Here is a 25,081-nt window from a genome sequence, read left to right on the forward strand (position 1 = left end):
TCTCCAGAAACTATATTGCTAAGATGCTTTTTAGTTTGTAAGCTGTGAATGACCATTTGAACCCAGGCTTTGTTTATTACAAGTATATGACGACAGAACTCTTGGGCTTTTTGTAATTTTATACTCTTTTATGTGCGTTTTACTTTATTTTTTCAAGACACTAATGAAATGTCTCGTCCCATAGCGGCTGCTGACATGAATGTAATAAGATGACAACGTAGTGTTTATATTTTTATTTTATATATATATACTTTAATTTTCTAAGATAAGAGTGGACATGAATTTAATAATAGGACAACGTAGTGTTTATATGTGTATATCTATATACTTTATTTTTTTCAAGATTTGAATTCAATGACACTTAGATCCGTCTCATAACTACTGGTGACATACTCGTAAACGTAATAGTCAGACAACATAGTGGTTTTTATTACTATATTATGAGCATGTTACTTAATTTCCTCCAAGGTATGAATGAAGTGGTCCTTATAGCCATCCCATAACAACTGCTGAAATAACATAGAAGTAACATTCTAAAGTAAACAAACACCATTGCGATTCAATCTCCACTCGATAGGACTGTGTCACCTCCCGCCAACCAGCCTTTCCAGGTGTTTAGGAAACGTCCTGTTTACTTTAGCTAGGTTGGTCAAGATAACTGTGGTAGGCGTTGGCATTATGTTTCGTCGAGAGTGGGTATTGATTTTGGGTGTTTAAACTGGGTGATGGGGTATTTCTGCGGTGTGATTGTGGTGGGTATTTCTGTGGTGGGGGGTGTAGTGTGTGGGTTTTTATCGCTATCCTGGTTAAACCCGAATTTCGTTTTTTGAGCGAGAGACAGTCGCTTTTAATTATATATAACTTTATTTTTTGCGTTGGTTCTTAGATAGTAGATGAGATAAGCTAGTGAACTTTTTTTTTTACTCCTGATATTTCATTAATTCGAATAAACTCTGTCTTATTATTTATGATTATTTTGTGAATTTGCCTAACAAACATGACCATGAGTTTTACCCAACGAAAATGACTTAATATTTTTTTTTTAATTTGCATTAATTTTGCTACATCCTTATGAGCAAAATATGTTCTTGTAAATCATTCCCAGCTGTGTTCTTCCATTTCTGTTTGTCAAGTGGAGGAGACATTCGGCGACCTTATTTTTATTTCTCGTATGACGAGACTCGTGGTCTGTGTTTTTCTGCACTATATGAACCTCTGACGTTTGTAAAGCGAGTGACGACATTTTTGTGGTGTGCGAAACAGTCTCGGTCGCGAAATTGCTAAAATTGTTTATAGAACATCCAAGTACTAGAGACACTCTCTCTCTCTCTCTCTCTCTCTCTCTCCTCTCTCTCTCTCTCGGACTCATATTTATTAGTTTATTTTTTTCTTTACCATAGTTTACATTTTTCATCTTTCTCTCTCTCTTATTTATTAGTTTATTTTCATTACCTTAGAGACTCTCTCTCTCTCTCTCTCTCTCTCTGACTCATATTTATTAGTTTATTTTTTTTCTTTACCATAGTTTACATTTTTTATTCTCTCTCTCTCTCTCTCTCTCTCCTGAAACATCTGGATCCGAATTCTTCTTGAGGTTTTAATTGTCATTTATTTGTGTCAGTCACCCTTGCATTTCACCGAAGGCCTCCAGCTAGTTCACGGTGTATGTGTGTTCGCGCGCGCGCATTTGTGTTCTGTTACTCTGTGGCGTTCAGTCTGATCCTTATCGTGACAAGTTCCATTTTCTTGTAGCTAGGAGTCGTCGTCGTCGTCATGGTTTTGCACTTGTGACTTCGGTCGTTTGTTCCCCTTTTGTCATGCGTTTGTGTGTTTGTCTGCTTGTTTTGTTTACGTTCCCTCAATTTAGAGATGTGTCCTGCTTGGTGTATGGTTTGTTTAGTTTTTTAAATGTATGTTTGTTTGCTTGTCTCTTGCTTTGTGTTTTGTTTGTACAAAGTATGTTTTCTTTGCAGAGCCCCTTTGGAAGTGCATCTGGGCTTTGTTTGTGTCATTGTTATACTTGAAATTATCTCAAGAAGAAGTAGGAAAAAAATCAGTGCAAAAGCGGGTCACAGGTTCTTGCTTGACCTCTGCCCGGGAAGCAGCTATGTATAGCTGGTCCGCTGGTATAGTAGTCAGTGTCGTTGTTGGCCGCTCAGATGTAGCGAGTTCGCGCTTCCCACAGGGCAGTGAAAAATCACTGGCTCTGCGCCGTGATCAGTTATTGCTGCAGTGTTGGGTCTACGGTGGGAGGGGGAAAAAGTTGATTATATCTTAGTTTTACCAGACCGCTGAGCTGATTAACAGCTCTCATAAGGCTGGCCCGAAGGATTAGATATTTTTACGTGGGTAGGAAGGAACCAATTGGCTACTTAGCAACGGGACCTATAGCTTATTGTGGGATGTGAACCACATCGAGAAATGACTTTCTATGACCAGAAATAAATTCCTCTGATTTCACGTTGGCAGAGCGGTTTGAGGGTGGAACCAACATTCTTTGGAAGCTGAAGTTTCAAGCCAGTGGCCCCTTTGGTGTGCTTGTTCCATGTGAATAGGTTTCAGCTACTGAAATAATAATAATAATAATAATAATAATAATAATAATAATAATAATAATAATAATAATAATATTTTTAAAACGAAAGTGGATTATTTCCCTTACATTATTTTACGAAAATGGAAAGAAAAACAAAATAATATATTTGGTTTCTCCTGTTTCACTTCGTAAAAGGAGTGGAAGGTTCCTTCCTTTCGTGGCTTTATTTTTTATTTTTTTATTTATTATTATTTTTGGGGGGTATTTTCACTACACCTGGAAGCTTCACATAGAGTTTGACCTAACAGGAGGGTCACGATTTAAAAAAAACAAATTTTATACCCACAAGGAAAGCAACATTTACTGTAATGAGATATTATTATTATTATTATTATTATTATTATTATTATTATTATTATTATTATTATTATTATTATTTCAACGAAAACTCATAATCACGTGAGTCAAAATCAAACAGACATACTATTGTGGATTTACTGTTCCATCATCATCATCATCATCATCATCATCATCATTATTATTATTATTATTATTATTATTATTATTATTATTATTATTATTATTATTATTATTCAGAAGATGAAACCTATTCATATGGAACAACCCCACAGAAGGTGCCAGTGAGTTGAAATTCAAACTTCTAAAGAATATTATGGTGTTCATTAGGAAGCACTAAGAGGAAGTACAGAGAAATACAGAAAGAAAAGATACCACATATTAAAAAAAGAAAAAGAAAGTAATAAATGATATCAATAAAGCTCATCTAAGTGCCAGTATTTAGATCAGTAGAATCCCCGATTCGTCCTTTCACGGAAGTGAGCTCCTCTATAAATCATCGTCTATTAACCCCCCACCCCCCACCCCCTTTGTCGATTAGTTTGCTCCCCTTAATAAAATGATAAGGATATTGAAGGGATCGCCGATAATAATGCTGCTTGACGGCCACGATATCTCTCTCTTCTCTCTCTCTCTCGTCTCTCTCTCTCTCTCTCTCTCTCTCTCTCTATCTCTCGATCTCTGCTCGTCTCTCTCTCGCTCTCTCTCTCTCTCTCTCTCTGTCTGCACAGAGAATCTCTGAATCAGATATACTTCTGACTTCTTGAAATGAAATAAACTATTTTATTATTATTATTATTATTTTATTATTATTATTATTATTATTATTATTATTGAACTAAGAGGAGTTTGTCTTTAAACATGTTAACAAAACAAGACCCTTGTCTTGTGAATACTTCTTGTTGTATACCAAGATTTAATACACAAGAAGAGTCATTACTCTTATTTATTATTATTATTAATTATTATTATTATTATTATTAATTTTAATTATTATTTTATAATTATTATTAATTAATTATTATTTATTTATTTTGGAAAAATGAAAGACCCTCTTTTAGGCCAATGCTGTTAAAAAGAATGGCAGAATTAAGCGAGTTGATTTCATATATTGTTTTTTCATATTGGCCAGTTACTCAGAAACGTCGTTGAGCCTGAGAAGCGAATTGTAAGAAAAATAGAAAAAACAATATATAAAATCAACTCGCTTATTTCTGCCATACTTTTTAACATCATCATTATTATTATTATTATTATTATTATTATTATTATTATTATTATTATTATTATTATTATTATTATTATTATTATTATTATTATTATTATAATAAACGTGAGATCTTAGCAGATCTTGTATTTCAGGGTAACAACACAAGTGTAACGCAAACTAGTTCACTCATATTTCGTTCTCATTCTTCTTCCTCAGGATGGTTTGGTGGTGTGGTTGATGAGAGATGTCGTCTCTGTCCGCACGTGAGGACGCCCTCCGCCAGTTCGAGACTGGACGGATCCAACATCTGCGGGAGGAGCGTCTAGGCATTCAGAAGAAAACCTTCACAAAATGGATGAACTCATTCCTTATCAAGGTAACCGTGTGACGTCACGGAGTCATTTAGTGTTTCTCTCCTCTCGTCTTTTTTATTTTTTTTTTTTCCAAAAAGTGAAGCATATTTTGTATCCATTTTTGCGTCAAGGAAAATTTCTTATTTTTCTTATTTTTAGGAGAATTTGGTTGGTTAAGGGTTAATTCGTGATGCCCTGGGCTTTATTTTGACAAACGGTCAAAGTACCAAGTGACGTCATTTAATTTATTTAAGACACTTTATTGCCTTTAGTATGTTATTAGATTAAAGGTTATTGAATAAATTGAATCACTGATCAAATATTGAAAGTCCGTAATAAATTATTAATTGAACATTGCTATAAGATTAAAACTTTGCCTTTAATATGTTATTAAAAAAAAAGGTTATTGAATAAATAAAATCACTGAATCAAATGTTGAAAGTCTCAAATAAATTAATAATTGAACATTGCTATAAGATTCAAAGTTTGCCTTTAATACGTTATTAAATTAAAGGTTATTGAATAAATTAAATCACTGAATCAAATGTTAAAAGTCTCTAATAAATTAATAATAGAACATTGCTATAAGATTCAAACTGACTAATTTTTTATGAATTTCGTCCATTAAAAGTTGCAAAGTCCAATTTATTTGGTGATAGAGTGTATTTTGAATAAATTAAATCACTGGATAAAATGTTGAAAGTTTATAATAAATTAATTGAACATTGCCATTCAATAAAACTTTGACTAATTTTTAATTAATTTCATCCATTGAAATTTGTAAAACCCAATTTATTTGACAGAGTGTATATTGAATAAATTAAATCACTGAATCAAATTCTGAGAGTCTCTAAAAAATTAATAATTGAACATTGCTATAAGATAACAACTTTGACTAATTTTTCAATGAATTTCTTCCATTAAAAGTTGTAAAACCCAATTTATTTGACAGAACTTAAAGCGTGTTTCCTTTCAATTGAAGGATAGATATGTAAGGACATTTATTTGCACTCCGAAATTTGACGGAGCTGTAAAAGGATTGGAATCCCTTCGCTGGGTGCTCATTGTTGCCGGCATTTCTTCCCGCAGGCGCGTCTGGAGGTGGTGGACTTGTTCACCGACCTGGCCGACGGCAAGATGCTGCTGAAATTGCTCGAGATCATCTCGGGCGAGAAGCTGGGCAAACCAAACAACGGGAAGATGAGGGTGCACAAGATTGAAAATGTCAACAAGTCCCTCGCTTTCCTGCACACTAAGGTACAGTGAGTGTGTGCTCTTTGGTCCATGGGGGGCTAGTTTTGGATTTCGACAGCTGTTTCATGGGTCCTTATCCCTAGGGCAGGGGTGTCGAACTCATGGCCCTTGAGGTGCCAGGAGATTTTTCAACTCTAGCTACTATAACTGTTAGAACCGAGGAAAATTTAAAGTTACTAAACTGTTAAAACGAGACATAATAAGTTTTACCTTTCATTCATATGACAATAATTAATTCATTTCATATAATTGCTAGAAAGAAGGCTCTTTTATTGCAAATCTTAATTAGTGAGTCATAAGGAATAATGAATAAATAATTACCAATTCTTTGATGGCCCTCGAGATCATAACCAAGTAAGTGCATAATTGGCCCTCGAAAGGATTTGAGTTTGACACCCCTGCCCTGGGGGTACTACTTTCGAAGTAGGTTAAGTATACCTTAGTTTAACCCACGGTTGGCAATGATTAAATCAAACTGATTTAATCAAATGATTAAAACATTGATTTTTTTCATTAAAAAAATCATGATTTTTAAAATTTTCTTATTTTTTTTTAATTTGAAAGCAAATAGATTGAAAAGTATGATTTGGAGGTTAAAGAAACTTAAGCATAACTGTGCTGCATCGATTTATTTCGATATAAAAAAATTGCAAGTGCGTACTTAGGCCAGAACTGGAAACCCAAAAGATAAATCAATAGTAATTCTGTTATGAAATACATTTTGAGGAAAAAAAAGGATTGAAAAAACATCTAACAAACAAATAAAAAAAATCAAATAAATAACTGATTTAAAAAAATTTTATTAAAAAAAATCGCCAACCCTGGTTTAACCAGACCAATATCTGATTAGCAGCTCGCCTAGGGTTGGCCTGAAGGATTAGATTTTTGTTTACGTGGCTAGGAACGCTAGGAACCAATTGGTTACCTAGTAACAGGGCCTACAGCTTATTGTGAGATCCGAACCACATTATATCGAGAAATGAGTTTCTAATCACCAGAAGTAAATTCCTCCGAGTCCACGTTGGCAGAGCATGGAGTCTTAACACTTTAATTAAGTATGGTGACTGGTGAGTGAAAAGTAGTATTGGTTTTCTTAACTGAAGGTGACAGTGGAATGAATACTCTTGACTCATGTACTGGTAAATGAATAGAGCTATTTATTTTCTTCTGAAGTTAATAGTGTACTTTTGAAGAAGGGTTACTGGTGAGTGAATAGAACTATTTATTTTCCCGTGAAGATAATACCTTGACTGAATGTAATAGTGGCGTGAATAAGAGGTAATATCCGCAGGATTTTTACATGCACAAGAATGACAGCTCGTAGATTGCAGTAATTTTTTTCCTTTATAGGTTGTATTTTCATTCGAGTGTGTTATTGAAGGCTGGGTGCGTTGTCAGTTTTGTCCGTATGTAATGATTCAGTCCACTGTACTGTTTTATCAGATGAATTTGCTGGCAACTAGTAGAGCATTAAAACTGACAGATCACTTCGGGCTGTGTGTATTGCCCAACATTCTCGTTTTAAGCAAGAGAGAGGTTTTGTTCAACCATTTGTCATTTATAGAGCTGGTTGGGTGATACGAAGCCTGTAGTCATGGCTATTAATACAATTCAAGGCTTCCTCAAGTAGTCGGGAAAGGCTTCTTAGATAGTTTATGCTTCTGTAAGTTGAAGAATAAGGTAATTTATTTCTGAAAATACCTGCGCTCAGGTTCTCGTTTTCTGTCTTAATACTTCAGTTAGGTGCTGTAACGACTGACGTAACGTCATTCTCCTTCGTTGAAACACCTGTGCAAAGCTTTGACCGGTAGTAACGTCAAAATGTGGCGCCAAACTGGAACCAATCGACGAACTGCTTTTTCCAGTAATTTACGGGAATCAAGATTTTATTCCCTGATTGAAAACCTGTCCATCATTGAATTAATTCGTCACCGTTACCCTAAGAGGCGCTTTTGCGGCAAAAACTGGAAATGGGACTGGATCTAACGGGCCTCCATCTCTCTCTCTCTCTCTCTCTCTCTCTCTCTCTCTCTCTCTCTCTCTCTCTCTCTTTCTTGCTCTATTTTGGGGGGAAGAATGTGAACAAACTAGCCATTCGAACTGCTTCAGTTTCTCCCTGAGATTCTCTGCTTCTGTTTGATGGTAATGATGGTGAATTATTTCGTCGCTGAAAGGGATTTTTTTTTATTTTTTGGTCATCGAAAAGAATGTGCTAACAGCCCTGCTCGATCGACATTTTCCCATCTGTCTGCATTCATCTGACAGATGATGACAGAACTGGAGATATTTTGATTTCAGATGTCATTACTGTCCAGTACAGTATTTGCATGTGTAATATTCTCCTCCCTCAGCTAAGTTAGATACCCATTGACAGGACTGCCTTGAGGATTTTAGCATTGCTGGTTTGATTTTAACATTTCTGGTGAGGTTTTGTCATTCCTGATAGGATTTTAGCATTCCTGGTAGAATTCCAGCGTTCCTTGTTGGATTTTAGCATTTCTGGTAGGATTTTTGCATTCCCGGTAGGATCTTAGCATTCCTCTTGGTAGGATTTTAGCATTCCTAGTAGGATCTTTGCATTCCCGGTAGGATCTTAGCATTCCTCTTGGTAGAATTTTTGCATTCTCGGTAAGATTTTAGCCTTCCTCTTAGTAGGATTTTAACATTCATGGTAGGAGTTTAGCATTCCAGGTAGGATTTTAGAATTTTTGGTAGGATTTTTGCATTCCCGGTAGGATTTTATCATTCCTGGTTGGGTTTTAGCATTCCTAGTAATAAGATTTTAACATTCCTGGTATGAGTTTAGCATTCCTGGCAGAATTTGAACATTCCACTGAGGATTTTATTATTTCTAGTTGGGTTTTAACATTCCTAGTAATAAGATTTTAACATTCCTGGTTGGATTTTAGCATTCCTGGTTGGGTTGTAACATTCCTAGTAATAAATTTTTAACATTCCTGGTAGGATTCTAGCATTCTTGGTTGGGTTTTAACATTCCTGGTAGGATTTTAGCATTCCGAGTAATAAGATTTTAACATTACTAGTAGAATTCGAACATTCCCCTTGAGGATTTTAGCACTTCTGGTTGGATTTATAAAAAGCACCACGAACTTTAAAAAAGAGAGAGAGAGAGAGAGAGAGAGAGAGAGAGAGAGAGAGAGAGAGAGAGAGAGAGAGAGAGATTAGTTCAGTTCGAGGAATACCATTCGCCTCCTTTGTCAACAGCGAAATCGACTGAGGAGGAGGAGGAGGAGGAGGAGGAGGGAGGTCGCATATGTATTATCTACGGATTGTAAGGTCGCCCACTTTCGCTTCTACTTGACCTGTTCCGAATCTTGTTCCATCGGTGGGAGATCTTGCTTGTTGGTCTTGTTGTTTGTTTGTCTGTTGTCAGGGGGTAGAACGAGTTTTGTATATGCATATGTATGTTGCAATGTGAATGGGAATTTTGCGATAATAGCGCTCGATTGTGAAGATTTTTTTTTCACATTTCCGTTAGGGAGACAATGTATCATTGTTCTTATTGATACTTTACTCATTATTTATAAGTTTTTGTATAAGATTATGCATTGTAAACAATGATTTGAGAATCAGTACAAGGGCTGAAGGGAGGTTGACCCCTGAAGACAAAATAAAATAAGTTCATTTAACCTTTCCACTTGGTTTGCATATGGAAATTCTGGTGACATTTACGACCAAGAATGGGAGTTGACACCCCCCCCCCCCCCCCCCCCCCCCCCCCATTCTCTCTCTCTCTCTCTCTCTCTCTCTCTCTCTCTCTCTCTCTCTCTCTCTCTCAGCATTTTTTAGCATTTGTATTGGTGAAACAGCTCTTTAAACCTTTGCCATGCAGCCTTCGACAACAACGTAACGTTATTTGATCTGAGTCTCTATTGTTTTAACTTATTAAACTTAGCTATGAAGTTACAAGATCGCACTTGACCCAATGTTCATTTCGTCAAATACACGAAAATGTATGAGTCTTGTGGGCAAAACCAAGGTCTTGATAAAGCTCTGTTCATTGCAGAAACGAAGACTTGCCGTATTTCCATGTCTCACCCCTTTGCAAGTATCGTATTTTTTACGTATATACAAAATTCATCAGATGAAGCATGAAAAGTTAATTCATTGAGTTATTATGGCTTATCAAGCTAAGGTCTGCGGATGCTTGATGGAATATTTTTGTCCGAATGTGTGAAAATACACGCAGAGTGATAAAACAAGCATGTTCTCGACATGGAGGTTATTTTATCTTCTTTTTTTGGCTTTTATTTTTGTGTTTGTGTCGGAAGTAAATCCAACCTTATGGCGTCTCTCCGAGTGAGATCAGGAAATTCGTCAAAACTCATCAGCTAATTTTTTTGTCTGAGAATGAACAAGGTTTTTTGTATTATTATTATTATTATTATTATTATTATTATTATTATTATTATTATTATTATTATTATTATTATTATTACGTGATAAACACATTCCTTAAGAACCAGGTAAAGAGAGACTAGGAACTTGGCCAGTTAACCCCCCCCCTAAAAAAAATAAATAAATAGATCCCAAAGGAGTACCAAACTTGAGACACGAGGTAAAACTCGAAAACTGTGACGAATATTTTGAGAGGAAAAATGTTGCTTCCAAATTCAGTTTCTGGATTCTAGTTTTCTGGGAATCTTGCGTCCAACTTGACATGTGCAACAACCACAAGAAACTTGCAAATGTCCTGGGATATCGCTGACGGATATCCGTAGATAATGGTATCGTAATCACCACCTTCCGGTCTCTCTTTTATTTTTTCCCTTGGCTCGCCCCCCACAACCAACCCACCTACACGGAACTCATTATATTCCCCCTTCACCTCCATTCCCACACCAACCCCCCTCCTCCTCCTCCTCCTCCCTCCCTCCTCCTCCTCCTCCTCCTCCTCCTCCTCGTCCTCCTCGTCCTCCTCCTCCTCCTCCTCCTCCTCCTCTCCTCCTCTCCATGACTGACACACACCCATTCTCATGCACTGCTTTGTGGGCGGTCCTTGTTTAAGAGACATCAGCCGACGTCAATCACGTGCTTGCACAAGTTCTTAAGGATATTTTCTGTGCTTTTACTCGCGTTGCCTTTGTTTTTTTTATGTAGGCTAAGTTATGCCATTAACCAGTCACGAATAATGAATTTCAGGTTCGTATTACACGTAGGGCTGAGGTATATACCATCAACTAGTTATGATAAATGATTTTCATACTCTGACAATGACGTAAAATCTCGCAACTAACAGCTGTCATCTCTGTCACTGATGTAATGGTGTAGCGTTGCGTCTCAGACTGTCACCCCCTTGGGCGGTTAAATAATTCGCCTATGACTGTTTGGAATGAGTCGTCCATCCACGTGGGCGAATGACATTAATAGAAAGGGATGTTGATGCACAGCTCATTCGCGAGAATGAATGGGGCGGAGGGAAAGGTCACCCATCCACAATCCACCCACTCCCAGTATTTTTAAGTGAACGACTCGAAATTCCTTCCTTCCTGGCCCTTATTACTCGTCACGTGTAAGGTTCGCGTAAGAAGAATCTCTCTCTCTCTCTCTCTCTCTCTCTCTCTCTCCCACTCTCACTCTCGAGAGAGAGAGAGAGAGATGTCAGGTGCCGTGACATTTCTGTCCGTTAATTGTTTTGTGATGCCTGTTGACGATGGTGATGCTCGCTTGTTCCTTCCGTTGAGGAGGTCGTTGTGTTTTGTTTTGTTTTGTCCGTCAGTTGTTTTGAGGAAAACTACGATTTTCAAGTAATGTCACCCCCTTTTGAGATATATACAGAATCTCTCTCTCTCTCTCTCTCTCTCTCTCTCTCTCTCTCTCTCTCTCTCTCTCTCTCTCTCTCAATATAAAATTTACAAAAAGCTCCGGCGAGTTAATCCCCAAACCCTGGGAGTAATCTCATGAAATTCTCGCCGAAGAGATCCATAATATTTTGAAATGAAACATCATACATAATCTATTTCGTGACTGTTCTGTTGAAAGAGGCTGAATGAAATGATTAATATGTCAAATGCCGTTTTAACGCCTACAGGTCGCGGGGAATGGTTTAGATTAAACCACGGGCGACAGTTGGGCGATGTTTTATGAATGGATAATTATATGTTTTTTTTCGCCTTCCCTTTTGGGTAATTTTTTTTTTCTTAACCTTTTTAAGGGATGCGAAGATGGCAGTAAAACTGTCTTGGTTACATTACTGTACAATTACCGAGTTGCAAATCATGTTGTGTTTTATACTCCTGTTAAACTTTTGAGGTTTTTCATTAAAATGGGTTGGTCAGTCAGTTTGGTGCATATTTTTTTATTTTATTAAAGGAAAGATTATTCAGCCCTCTCTCTCTCTCTCTCTCTCTCTCTCTCTCTCTCTCTCTCTCTCTCTCTCTCTCTCTCTCTCTCTCTCTCTCTCTCTCACGAAATTTTTTCTCAACTTCAACATTTGTGTTTTTCATTTTTAAGATGAGTTGGTCAGTTAATCTTGTGCATATTTTAAATTTAATAAAGGGGTTGTTCTCCTCTCTCTCTCTCTCTCTCTCTCTCTCTCTCTCTCTCTCTCTCTCTCTCTCTGACGACATTTCTTTCTCGACTTCTCAACTGGAGAACTTGTTGGTACAGTAAAGGTTTATATTGTGGAGGTCAGTAAAAGTTCAGTCATTTTTGTCACTAGAATGTCCGGTCAGTCTCCAAACCAAGAAAAAAAAAAAGATATCTAACTGTTAGATTTATACCACAATCACATTCGAGAAGCAAGTTTTTATGGCAACGCTGCTTGTGCCATCTTCTTCTTTGGCTTGTGTGGTTCAGTCGGTAGCGCCCTTGCCTCTCAAATGAAAGATCTGGGTTCGATCCCGAAGTGATTTATGAATGGATATCTGTTCCACACGTGATTGTGTATTGAGTATACGTACAATATTTATATAGTTGTTGTCTCCCCCTTCTAATTCGATCTTTATATGTCCTGAGAAATATATATATATATATATATATATATATATATATATATATATATATATATATATATATATATATATATATATATATGTTGTTGTTGATGTTTGTGAGGTTGATTCATGCATGGCTAATCTTCTTGAATACTGGTTAGCCTCATGACTCAGTTCTGTTATCTTCGATATGAGGGACACATTGTTTTTTAAATGACTGCGATCCAGTTTATGTGCCCAAAAGTGACACGTGATACGTATTTTTCAGAGGTGACACTACCACAGACACAAACACCCCCAGAATGACACCGATGGCTGTTGTAAATGTTTGTGGTGTTTGTGTCGTGGGCACAATAACACGGGGGGGGGGGGTGGGGGGGGGGGGGGGGCGTGTAATGATAGGGACGGGTACTGTAATTACATTAGACCAGCCGTTGTGGTTTGCTTTGGGTTTTAGGGCAATAAAACCTGATTAAGATTATTCTCTCTCTCTCTCTCTCTCTCTCTCTCTCTCTCTCTCTCTCTCTAAAAAACTCTCCACGTATTGAATAAGAAAACCTTTCTCTCACCCATGAGATTCACTAGGAAAACTTTCTCTCTCTCTCTCTCTCTCTCTCATATTCAGTAGGAAAACCTCACCCCCTCAGCCCCACCTTATATTCACTAGGAAACACCCTCTCTCCTCTCTTCTCTCTCTCTCTCTCTCTCTCTCTCTCTCTCTCTCTCTCTCTCTCTCCTCTTCCAGACGTCATTTGGGTTGCGTTCTTTGAGGCCGTGCAAAGTGGGACAGGAAATTGCCTGCGATGTCGTTCTTCTGTCTGGCGAAACTAAAAAGGAACTGTGGCTGTGTTACCCAAGTATTGCTCTGAGGGAGTCTTTCTTTTTCTTGCGGAGTCACTCATGTAGTGTTTCTTTATCTATATATATTTAGGATCGAGGAATTTATAACATTAATCCGTATTAGTCTTTTTATGTGATGGGCTTTAGTGAATGGCTTTATTGAGGCAGTTTTATGCCAAAGGAATTATATAGTCTGTTGTACCTTTTGTTTACCAAGTTCCCAAAAGGTGGGGTTTGTTTATTTGTTTGTGCAGTTTGTGTTGGTGTGTATAAATTGGATCAGAAAGTCTGATTTTTAGTTGATGAAGTAGATAAATGTTACTATATGTAAATGTATGTGTGCGTGTGAAACATATTTGTAATAAGACCATATTTAAATAGGGTGGTATCTAACGGAAATTTTTATTCAAAATAACAATTAGATTTCAAGGACTTTCTGTCCCCATTGTCTGGTTACCATTATATATATATCTATATATATATATATATATATATATATATATTAATAGATAATGTATTTTGCAAGGATACGTTTTGTACACAGTCCATATTACACAGTTTAATACCCCTCTCAACTTTGTATCTAATGCAAATTATTAATGAAAACTTAATAAACCTCCAAGAGTTGTTTTCGTTTTTTCAGTTACGCTTACTGGGCACCGTGGTGCAGGGTCAGCAATGAGTATGAGCCAGTGTGTCCTGGTATGACCCAGACCCTCGAGTATATACACATGTGCAAAAGAGCTTTGCTCCAGACGGGCCTCTCTGCTTGCAGATTTGCTTTTCTCAGCAGTTCCGGTTTTGACAGATGTTGGTCTTGAGAAACTGAATTAATTTTCATATATTCTCTTTCCTCTTGTTAGTGGAATATTATTATTATTAATTAGGTTGGCTGCATCATTTGAGGTTACTTTATATGTTCCTCCATTTTCCTCATAGTTCTTTTCCCTTCCACGTTAATATTTACGTGGAGGAGAAAAGAAATTATAAGGAATATTGAGAAGGCTCAATATTAGATTAACTCAAATGAGGCAGCCGTCCTATATAGCAGGACTCGTTTAAGAGAGGGTCCTCCTCCTCCTCCTCCTCCTCCTCCTCTCCTCCCTTCCTCCTCCCTCCCCTCCTCTCTTCTTGTTCTTCTTAGATATCGTATCAGCCGGGTACCAGGATATAGTTTGTTGAATAACCTAAAATTGAAAGAGGTTATATTGAGATATGAACACTGGCATTATAATTGCGTTGCATAGATATTTATGCTCTTAAATTCATGTTGAAATTTTCTTAAATTTAATTGTTTAAATCGATGTTTGGGTGAAAGAGGGTGTGGCAGTTAAAGAGTTTAATGAAGCCAAGATGAAACTTTAACTATTATTGTTACTGTTAATAATAATATACTAATAATAATAATAATAATGATAATAATAATGATGATGATGCTTTTTAAAAATAAGAAACCGATTTGAGGAAGGGGGCGTGGCAGTGATGCAGTTTATGAAGCTGAGAGTTTTCATGAGAGTACTATTACCATAGCTATTAGTAGTACGTATAACAATATTAATAAAATAGTTGCGATGCTTGTCAAGACCAGAAACCTGCAGATGTGTTCGTGACTGCAGGAGATGCTTGCAGATGTTTGCAGATACGCCTTGACAGGTGAGTGAAGGAAAAAAGGAGCTCGCCTCCCGAGCTGATAATCTCATCTGGCGTGCATTCATTTGCATGCAATGAAAGCACAGGGCGATCCTTTGTCTGCGAAACAGTTAGCGTTGATTGTCTAAGAACGGGGCTGTTGTTTCAGGCCTTGTTTGTTCTTGAGGTATCGGCGGTTTTTGGGGGTGGGGCGGGGCGGGCGGGTGGGGAGCTGGTAGGTGATTCACTCTCGTTATTCAATAAGGAGTTTGCAGAACAAACTGATACTGTATAACGAGTGTCAGAGAGAGGAGGGAGAGAGAGAGAGAGAGGAGAGAGAGAGAGAGAGAGAGAGAGAGAGAGAGAGAGAGGGCGCTGAGGTATTCCATATGTGGTGTATAAGTCGTTATTTCTTAATTAACTTGTAGTGAGGCTCATAATGTCAGGTCAGACATTTGGAATTGACAGTGTTGTCCTTGATTTATTCAGAGAAATGACGTCCCGAGAGAGAGAGAGAGAGAGAGAGAGAGAGAGAGAGAGAGAGAGAGAGAGAGAAGAGAGAGAGAGAGAAATTCCACCAGGCTTTTTCCTTGCTATTTTGCAGTCATTTTAATGGCAAATTCCCACGGTACAGGGAAGTTGCTCTCATCATTTCCGACAGCGTGCAACGTGCCTCTGTGCTCTCAGTCAGTGGAAGAGCTTTCAGGTGATGTCGACCTCCTTAAGAGGATTCTGGAAGTGTTTCGGGATTTATATATATTTGGGACTCTGTATTCTGTTTTTTGGATTCGTGATTTATTTTTGGGACCTTTTTTATGGTTTCTGTATTTATTGGGAACTTGTTGTTTTGTTTTATGTTTTTGGAAAACCTTTTTTTCCCCTTGTTTTCAATATTTTTGGGTAACTTTTTTTGTTGTTTTCTATATATTTTTGGAAACCTTTTTTTCCATGTTTTCAGTATTTTGGGTAACACTATTTTTTTTCTATTTTTTGGAAACCGTTTTTTTTTTTTTTTTTTTTTTTTTTATGTTTTCGATATATTTGGGTAACTTTATTGTTTATATTTTCTATTTTTTGGAAACTTTTTCTCTTTTATTTTTTTAACTAATGGTTTTTAGAAGCTTTCCAGTTCTTTTTTCCAGTATTATATTTTTTTAAACTTTTCCGTTTTCTAGTTTGAGATTTTTTCCCCATTTTTTATTCAGGCTCTTTATCTTGAATATCTATTGTTTAGATGATTGGTGAAAATTTTTTATCAGTTAGTACTTTAATAAACAGAATAAGAATCTCTCTCTCTCTCTCTCTCTCTCTCTCTCTCTCTCTCTCTCAGTCACACCCAAAAGGCCTTTTCCTGCCTCATACCTGCCTTATACCTGCCTTAACAGTATCTAACGCCTTCAAAGCAAAGCCAGTCATTGACCCAGGAATTCATGCTTGGCCGCATTATGGGTTTCGTACGTGATTCTTTTCCATCACTGATACAGACCAGTCTCTCTCTCTCTCTCTCTCTCTCTCTCTCTCTCTCTCTCTCTCTCTCTCATACATAACTCGAACCTAACTAAATTCTCATAATGTGTACTGGATATTGTAGTCTTCTCTCTCTCTCTCTCTCTCTCTCTCTCTCTCTCTCTCTCTCTCTCTCTCTCGCCGGTGTGTGTGCGTGTGCGTGTGTGGAGAGATGCGTGGAGCGGCTTCATGTTCTTTGTTATCAGAATTGCTAGATGAGCTCAGAGTTAATTTTAGAAAACGTCTTGTTTTTGTTTGCGATTGAACTTTCGAGAGGTTTCGATATTGATATGAATCTCGCTCGTCTGTGGGACGTCTTGCAACAGCAGGTGATTGGTATAACATGGGCGAGGAAAAGTAGTGGAATTCGGGCATTCACGAACAGGTGATGAAGAAATAAGAGACGCCTGAAAAATGGTGCTGGAATTAGAACCTCGAAATGGTCCAGCTAGCCCAAGGCAATACGCCTTTAAAAAATTATTCACATCTTTATATATTTCCTATAACCTTCTGTAACTTCTCTCATATGAACACCATATTCTCTGGAAGCTTGAATTCGAAGCCAATTATTTATTTATATTTTTATCTGTATTAATTTACCTTTTTTTATCCTTTCTAGCTCGAATCTCCTCTTATTATTTTTCCCAGAATCCTCTGTAACTTCCCTCACATGAACATCATATTCTTTGGAAGCTTGAATTCGAAATAATAGCCTCTACACGTAGCTTTGCCCAATACAATTAGGGGTTCGTCATTTTAATAATAATAATAATAATAATAATAATAATAATAATAATAATAATAATAATAAATGTGTAGCTGTTGAAAGCTGTTATAAGTCACGATGTGATGTAGTTGCCACATTGCACTTTCGACTGCATAAGAGAACTAATGCGTGGGATTATTTGATGATAAAGAAGAAAGCAAGATAAGAAGTATGAAGTAAAGATGAAGAATTCCGAGGAAAAGGAGGGGGGATGTGGGAGGGGGTTGAGAAGGGGGCTGGTTTATAAAGACATTACATCCTGTAGTTGCCTATTCTTTGATTATTATGACTTTCCAGTTAAGGAAATTGCCTCCGAAAGAAATATTTCTTTTTTATATTTCACAATCTCTCTCTCTCTCTCTCTCTCTCTCTCTCTCTCTCTCTCTCTCTCTCTCTCAAGAGAAAATGTTCCAAAAATGCTCGATCATCTTACTTTGCCAGTTTTTATTCACAATTGCCTCAAACTGGGCCATGTTAGAAATAACGTACGGATTTTTTGGAGAGAGAGAGGAGAGAGAGAAGAAGAGAGAGAGAGAGAGAGAGAGAGAGAGAGAGAGAGAGAGAGAGAGAGAAGCTAAAATCTTGAGTGACCGGCTGAAGCATATCAGATTGAGTCAAGCGCTCCTTTGGCGTTCTTATCAGTATCAGTCATCTATCTATGCAAGCAGCACCTGGGCATAACTCTTGTGAAGTGTGAATTCGTATGAAGGCCATGCTGCATTATAGCATTGATCGATTAATGAGTTCTCGCTGGCGTCGCAACGACGAGTGCCTTATAGGAAGACGAATGAAAGGCATAATCTTTTACGAAGGCTTTTGCAACTTGATTAATTACTTATGGTTTGTAGTGCGTATATTGGGGATGTCAGCTTTCATAGTTTATTTATGTATCGTTTTCATGTATTTATTAATGTGCTGATTCATTAATTTTTTCTATAACTGATATCTTCTTTCTGCATTTCCTCTTGCCCTCTGTCACTTCTTTCAGATGAACAGCATAGTTTTAGAAGCTTGAATTCTAAGTTAGGCCCCTCTGATGAGAAGAGAATAAGAAGAAGAATTGAAAAGACCATAAATAAAATCAATTCCACTGATGCTGCCATCCTCTTTAACAAAACATGTTCATATTATTATTATTATTATTATTATTATTATTATTATTATTATTATTATTATTATTATTATTATTATTATAATTTGAATTTCAAGTCAATGTACCCTGTGATGGGCTTGTTTCATAAGAATAGGGTTCATCTTCTGAATAATAATAATAATAATAATAATAATAATAATAATAATTTGAATTTATAGTCACTGGCCCCTGTGGTAGGATTGTTCCATACGAATAGGGTTGCTCTTCTGAATAGCAGAATGGAGTTCAGGAAGAAGCTTGGGGAACTCGAGCCGAAGCCTCTTTGAGCTGAATGGTCAGAGGATAATTGCCATCTCTATCTGGGCCGCTGATGTGCGTGTCTGTGTGCGTGCGTGCGTGCGTCAGCCTAAAGTACCTGTATTCACGTCAACACTGACTCTGATTTCGGAAAGGCTTTTGGTCATACCTGAGCGTTAACTGGTGCAAGGGGAGAATAGTATAGCTTGTGATGCTAAATTAGTGTGAGGTGTCCATCGTATGGTTGCTAAAGTTTTTTTTTTGTTTTTTTTTAACATCATATTATTAAGGTTTTCGTGGAATAAGTAAGTTCCAGACTTAGTTTGGATACTTTAGTAGATGTTTTAGTTATTATGCAAGTGTGACATTTTTCCATTTACAGTAGTGAAATTATTTTTACAATATTAGAATCATTTCGACAAAATTAGATGCGTTTTTATAAAATTGAATATCTTTTTGTAAAATTGAATTCATTTTTAAAAGATTACATTTATTTTTGCAAAATCGAATTCAATTTTATAAGATTGCATTTGAATTTATTTTTAAGAGATTATATTTATTTTTGCAAAATTGAACTAATTTGTACAAAATTGTATTAATTAAGAAAAACTTAACTAATTTGTTTCAAAATGTTAATTTTTTCTACAAAATTCAATTATTTTTTTTTTTTTACAAAAATTAGTTGATTTTTATTTTTACAAAATTGAGTTCATCTTAACAAATTGGATTCATATTAATTTTTGCAAAATTGTATATTCATTTCTTTTACAAAATCGAATTCGTCTTAAAAGATTGGATTAATTTTTTTGCAAAATTGTATATTCATTTATATACAAAAGCTAATTCATCTTGAAAGTTGGGATTCATATTTTGCAAAATTGTATATTCAATTATTTTACAAAATTGAATTCATCTTAAAAGATTGGATTCATTTTTTGCAAAATTGTATATTCATTTATTTTACAAAATTGAATTCATCTTAAAAGATTGGATTAATTTTTGCAAAATTGTATATTCATTTTTTAACCAAAAGCGAATTCCTTCCTTCCTTGTGGAAATCGCGTAGGAGGCGTGGTATCTCGGAAAACAAAAGTTGTCCATCGCAATTTGACACGTCACGGCGTCGCTGCGTTGCCCTCGAAAGACGTTCTCCAAAGACGTCCTCCAGACATTCAGAGCAAAACAGCAGCAGCAGGAACAATTCCCGACCCATTTTGCATGAGCGGATGACTTGGAGGAGGTTGTCTCTTTTTTCGGAAAATCACCCGGTTCTTTAAATCGTCTCCTTTGTGGGTGATATATACCTTACGGTTTGTGCTTCCAGAGTTCAAGTCTCTCTGTTGTCTTCTGCGGGATAATAGGGGCTCCTTAAAACGGTGAAAATCTCGTCGGCGTTGGATGATGATTGTTTGAATAGCGAGAAGGAGGCTTTGCTCTCTCTCTCTCTCTCTCTCTCTCTCTCTCTCTCTCTCTCTCTCTCTCTCTCTCATTAAGACACTGTGAATGAACAGTAAAACCTGCTCCTAAAGATAAGTGAGCGCACGATGTCTCCTCGGATGGACTAACAAGTCTTTGAGACATCCTAATCCTTGTAACTCTCTCTCTCTCTCTCTCTCTCTCTCTCTCTCTCTCTCTCTCTCTCTCGTAAATATTTTTCACTGGATATATTTAGTATCTTGAATACGAGTGCAGTCTTATGCAAACCGAGGTTTGGGACTACGATTGCGACAGGCATGTGAGAGAGAGAGAGAGAGAGAGAGAGAGAGAGAGAGAGAGAGAGAGAGAGATTCTTTTATAATATGAAATAACTGCTTTTACGTGTAAGTAGGTAATTTAAGTATATAACCGCTATAGGTATTGACCATGTAATTAGCTGTGAATTCACTCATCGAATGATCCTTTTGTGTGTTAGAAGTTTGTTTTGGTGTTTTGCGTAATGATTTGTGCACATTATTTAGTAATCGAATATCAGGTCTTAGGGACAATTGAATCATCACATAAATTCACTATATTCTCGTCTTTTGCGTTCTTAGTCTCTGTAGTTGGAAAACTCTTCGTATGAAATATGTGAAGATGTCGGTCAGCTCTTGTTTCTATTCTATTCACCGGAGATAACAATCACATCGAAAGATTACACATTTCGTGAAGCCAGGCTGATGCCTTTACGCATTGGGGAGCCGACGAGGAGAGAAGAAGAGAGAGAGAGAGAGAGAGAGAGAGAGAGAGAGAGAGAGTAGAGACGGAGAGAGCAGACGAGAGAGAGAGAGAGAGAGAGAGAGAGAGAGAGAGGAAGGTGGACTTTCTTTCTTAAAGTCGAAACCAACACAAAAGTACGAAAGTTAACAGGAGAGAGATTGCGAGGGAGAGAGATGAGAGGAGAGAGAGGGCGAGAGAGAGAGATGGAGAGAAGAGAGAGGAGAGAGAGAGAGAGAGAGAGAGAGACTTTTGATATACCGTAGATGAAACCTGAATCCACAGCGAGATTGGAGAAGAAACCTTGAGGGCTTTTTGGTTCTCTCATTGTTTACGTTTTTATTCGTGCATTTTATTTGTTTCTATTATGTCTTGACAGACATTTCTCCCAATTGACAAAAAAAAAAGATAATTGCCTCTCATTAGTATATTTTAATAAATATCTTCTCTTTCGTGAATAGGTTTCCTTTATATACATATACATATTTATTTATTTATTTATTTATTTATTTATTTATTTATTTATTTATTTATTTATTTATGGTATTTCATCCCACACCATACAAAGACACTCCTGTCTATTTCTGGGTCGGCGCAATTGTGGTAGAAATCACATCAAGATTTCATTTTCCTTGAAGTCGGATTCAGTTTCCAAAGATTTGATGTCTCCATTCCGCTGGTAGATCAGTTTCCAGCTATTATCTGGACCGCAAAGGTTATACATAATCCTATTGCTCTGCGGTGAAATCCTACACTCCATGGAAGTACTTTATGTCCAGACTGTTTTTCGTCATGTCTTATTCTCTCTTAACTTTTCACTGGCTCTTTGATCTTTATTCCAGACTTTTTCGTAATGTTTCACTACGTTTTCAAAGGTTCTTCATTGCTATTCGGAACTTTTCATTTTGGCTTCAATGTCTACGAGTTTTTCAAAGGTTCTTCAGTGTTATTCCAGACTTTTTCATGATGTTTCTACGTTTTCAAAGGTTCTTCAATGTTATTCCGGACTTTTCCATGATGTTTCTACGCTTTCAAAGGTTCTTCAGTTTTATTCCAGACTTTTTCCAAAGATTCTTGAATGATGTTCGTATATTTATGAATACAAGTTTTTAGTTTTCTTATTATTTTTCTATGTGTTTGTAAATTGAAAAAAACAAAAATTAAAAAAAAAAAAAAAAAAATTGTCGTAATCATGAACTTACATCTTAAAATGTTCGCGTCGCAAGACCAGGAATTAATATTTGTTATTGTTTAGTTTGTTGTTTTTTATTTATTTCTTTTTTAGCCTTTGTAGTGTTAAGTCTTTTGCGAAAGGCTTTTGTAATGTAGAATGATTGTTAAAAATACATTAAAAAAATTTAGTTTTAATACGCATTACAAAAAGTTGACCAATAAGTCATATTGAAGTGTCTTATTCCTAAGCTCCCACACATATTTCTTTGGGTCGAAGAAAGTCCTTAAAGTAACATTTCGTTTGCTCAAGTAATTCGGAAAAACGGTTTCTCTCCTCTCTCTCTTCTCTGCTCCAAACAAGAAAGTCAAAAGTTTTTAATTTAGATTTAGGTCCTTCATAGTTTCTTTTATTTTATGTGCTTTGCTCGACTGAGTTTCTTGTTATTTGCAGGTCTTGCAATTAGATGATTCTCAAAAAATTAGCTCTCTCTCTCTCTTCTCTCTCTCCTCTTCTCTTCGATCATCATCTCCGGTCGTCTCCGAACGTTCGTTCTGCCTCTTCCGTCTAGCATAAACAAAGGTTTTTTTTTTTATTTTTATTTTCTGTAGATCTTGTATTTCCTTTGAATAGTAGCTCGCTGATCTTTGCAGTGTTTGCAGTATCGATGAATCTTTTCAATTAAGTCTCTTACTCCCGTCTCCTCAGTCTTTCCGTCCGTCGTCTTCTTCTCGTCTTCCTTCTCTCTTCTTACTCTCTTCCTTCCGTCTCTCTCTCTCTCTGCATTCGGATGTTGGAGTGATTGATCCTGTTTCGCGGGTTTATGGTTAATAAATGCTAGACAGGTGATTTAACAGCGCGTGATGTTTAAATCGTCACAAACTTTTATAGATGTTGCAAATAGCTCCCGTTTAAATCCCTCGAACCCGAGAGAGGAGAGAGGAGAGAAGAGAGAGAGGAGAGAGAGAGAGAGAGGAGGAGAGAGAGAGAGAGAAGAGAGTAATTGTATTGTTTTTTGCAACTTGGCCTTGTTTTTTTGTGGGGGGGAGGTGGGGGAGGGTGGACAACTGGCGTTCCGAATCCGCCTTCTTCTTACAAATCCTTTGCTCATACCTGAAACTTTCCTTTCACCTTCCCTATTTTGTCTTCACCATCCTCTAATCGGTAACAAATTCCCAATTGGGTATCGTCTGCGCCTTCGCTACCACCCTAACTCTCTCTCTCTCTCTCTCTCTCATCTCTCGTCTCTCTCCCGTTCTCCTTTCTCTATCTTCTCCATTATTGATTTCCTTCATTCCTCCTACGCCCCTGGCGAAGTCTTTCCTAGGTAAATCGAAAACAGAAGTTTTAACTTTTGAGGGGGATTTCCTGCCGGTTCCTTTTTTTTTTGGAGGTGGGGGTGAGGGGGAGGGGGGTTGGCTCGATAAACGGTGCCGTTTTGTTTACAAGGTCTGTTCTTGTATTACATTCATTTCATCCTGGATGACAGTTTTTTTATTTTTTTTTTAATGAATGGAAAACCATTTTGAGTGGTTGTTCAAGGTTTTCGATATATAAATTTTTTTTAAATTTAACTTTTGTCTTTTCAATTTAGGGAAGCCCTGAATGTGTAACCATTTGTTTTTCCCCAGGTAATAACCACCGGGGCTTGTGTTTTGTGATCGCACCGAGTCAATAATTTGAACTAAGGCATTTAATTTTTTTTTGTTAATGAACTAATCACGTGGTACATCATATTTTATCAGAAGTAAAGATGTCTTGTTTTGCACTGGTTCAGACCAGAAATCCTTTTTCGTAATTGACGTGGCTTTGAAAATTAATCACCCAGAAAGGTGTCTATTTTGTACGCGGTTTTAAGACCAGAAATTTCCAATTTGCCTAATTTACTTACGATGCCTCTTGACAAATGAAACCCCCACCATTTTAAAAAACTATCAAATAATTGGCCTTTTGTAAGGATGTTACTTTTAAAAAAGGGCATCCCAGGTTTTTGTAACTTGTTTTGAAAACAATTCTTCCTCTCAAGAATGCAAGCTTCCAAGAATGACGCTCCTGAAGCTTGCAAGGCTTGCAACTTTTGGGGGGAATACAGCTTTGGAACTTGAAAGAATACTGCCTCAGCTTCAAATAATGCAGCTGTAACTTCAGTAGACTCAGCAGATCTGAAGGAATGGAGGTCTACAGCTGCAACCGTTCAATAATACCAGTCTGAAGGAATAGGCTGCAACTTTAAAGATGACAGTTTTTTTTTTATGATGGAAACATTTGAGTTTGTTCAAGGTTTTCGATATATATTTTTTTAAAACTTGTCTTTTCAATTTGGGAAGCCTATGTGTAACCATTTTCCCCAGGTATAACCGGGGGCTTGTGTTTTGTGATCGCACCGAGTCAATAATTTGAACTAAGGCATTTATTTTTTTTTGTTAATGAACTAATCACGTGGTACATCATATTTTATCAGAAGTAAAGATGTCTTGTTTTGCACTGGTTCAGACCAGAAATCCTTTTTCGTAATTGACGTGGCTTTGAAAATTAATCACCCAGAAAGGTGTCTATTTGTACCGGTTTAGACCAGAATTCCATTTTCCTAATTTACGATGCTCTGACAATGAACCCCACCATTTTAAAAAACTATCAAATAATTGGCCTTTTGTAAGGATGTTACTTTTAAAAAAGGGCATCCCAGGTTTTTGTAACTTGTTTTGAAACATTCTCTCAAAGAATGCAACTTCCAAGAATACGTCTGAAGCTTGCAGCTGCAACTTTGGGGATACAGCTTGGAACTTGAAAGAATACTGCCTCAGCTATTCAAAATAATTGCACGCTGTAACTTCCAGAATGATTCTACACAGCTGAATGGAACTACAGGTCTTTGCCATAACTTCGATAAAAAGTAATACATCTGAAGGAGAAGGATTTT

General features: G+C 36.8%; 1 protein-coding gene across 1 annotated transcript in view; it reads left to right on the forward strand.

Annotated features, from left to right (window-relative positions):
• The window catches only part of LOC135217638 (spectrin beta chain, erythrocytic-like), a 310,746-nt gene that overhangs the window by 215,217 nt on the left and 70,448 nt on the right, over positions 1-25,081 (forward strand). The window contains exons 2-3 of the mRNA XM_064253604.1: positions 4,320-4,479; positions 5,546-5,713. Coding sequence (XP_064109674.1) covers positions 4,348-4,479; positions 5,546-5,713 — 300 coding nt within the window. The 5' untranslated portion in view covers positions 4,320-4,347. The remainder of the gene's footprint in view (positions 1-4,319; positions 4,480-5,545; positions 5,714-25,081) is intronic.

This window comes from Macrobrachium nipponense, chromosome 7, assembly GCF_015104395.2.
Source record: "Macrobrachium nipponense isolate FS-2020 chromosome 7, ASM1510439v2, whole genome shotgun sequence".
Lineage (NCBI taxonomy): Eukaryota > Metazoa > Arthropoda > Malacostraca > Decapoda > Palaemonidae > Macrobrachium > Macrobrachium nipponense.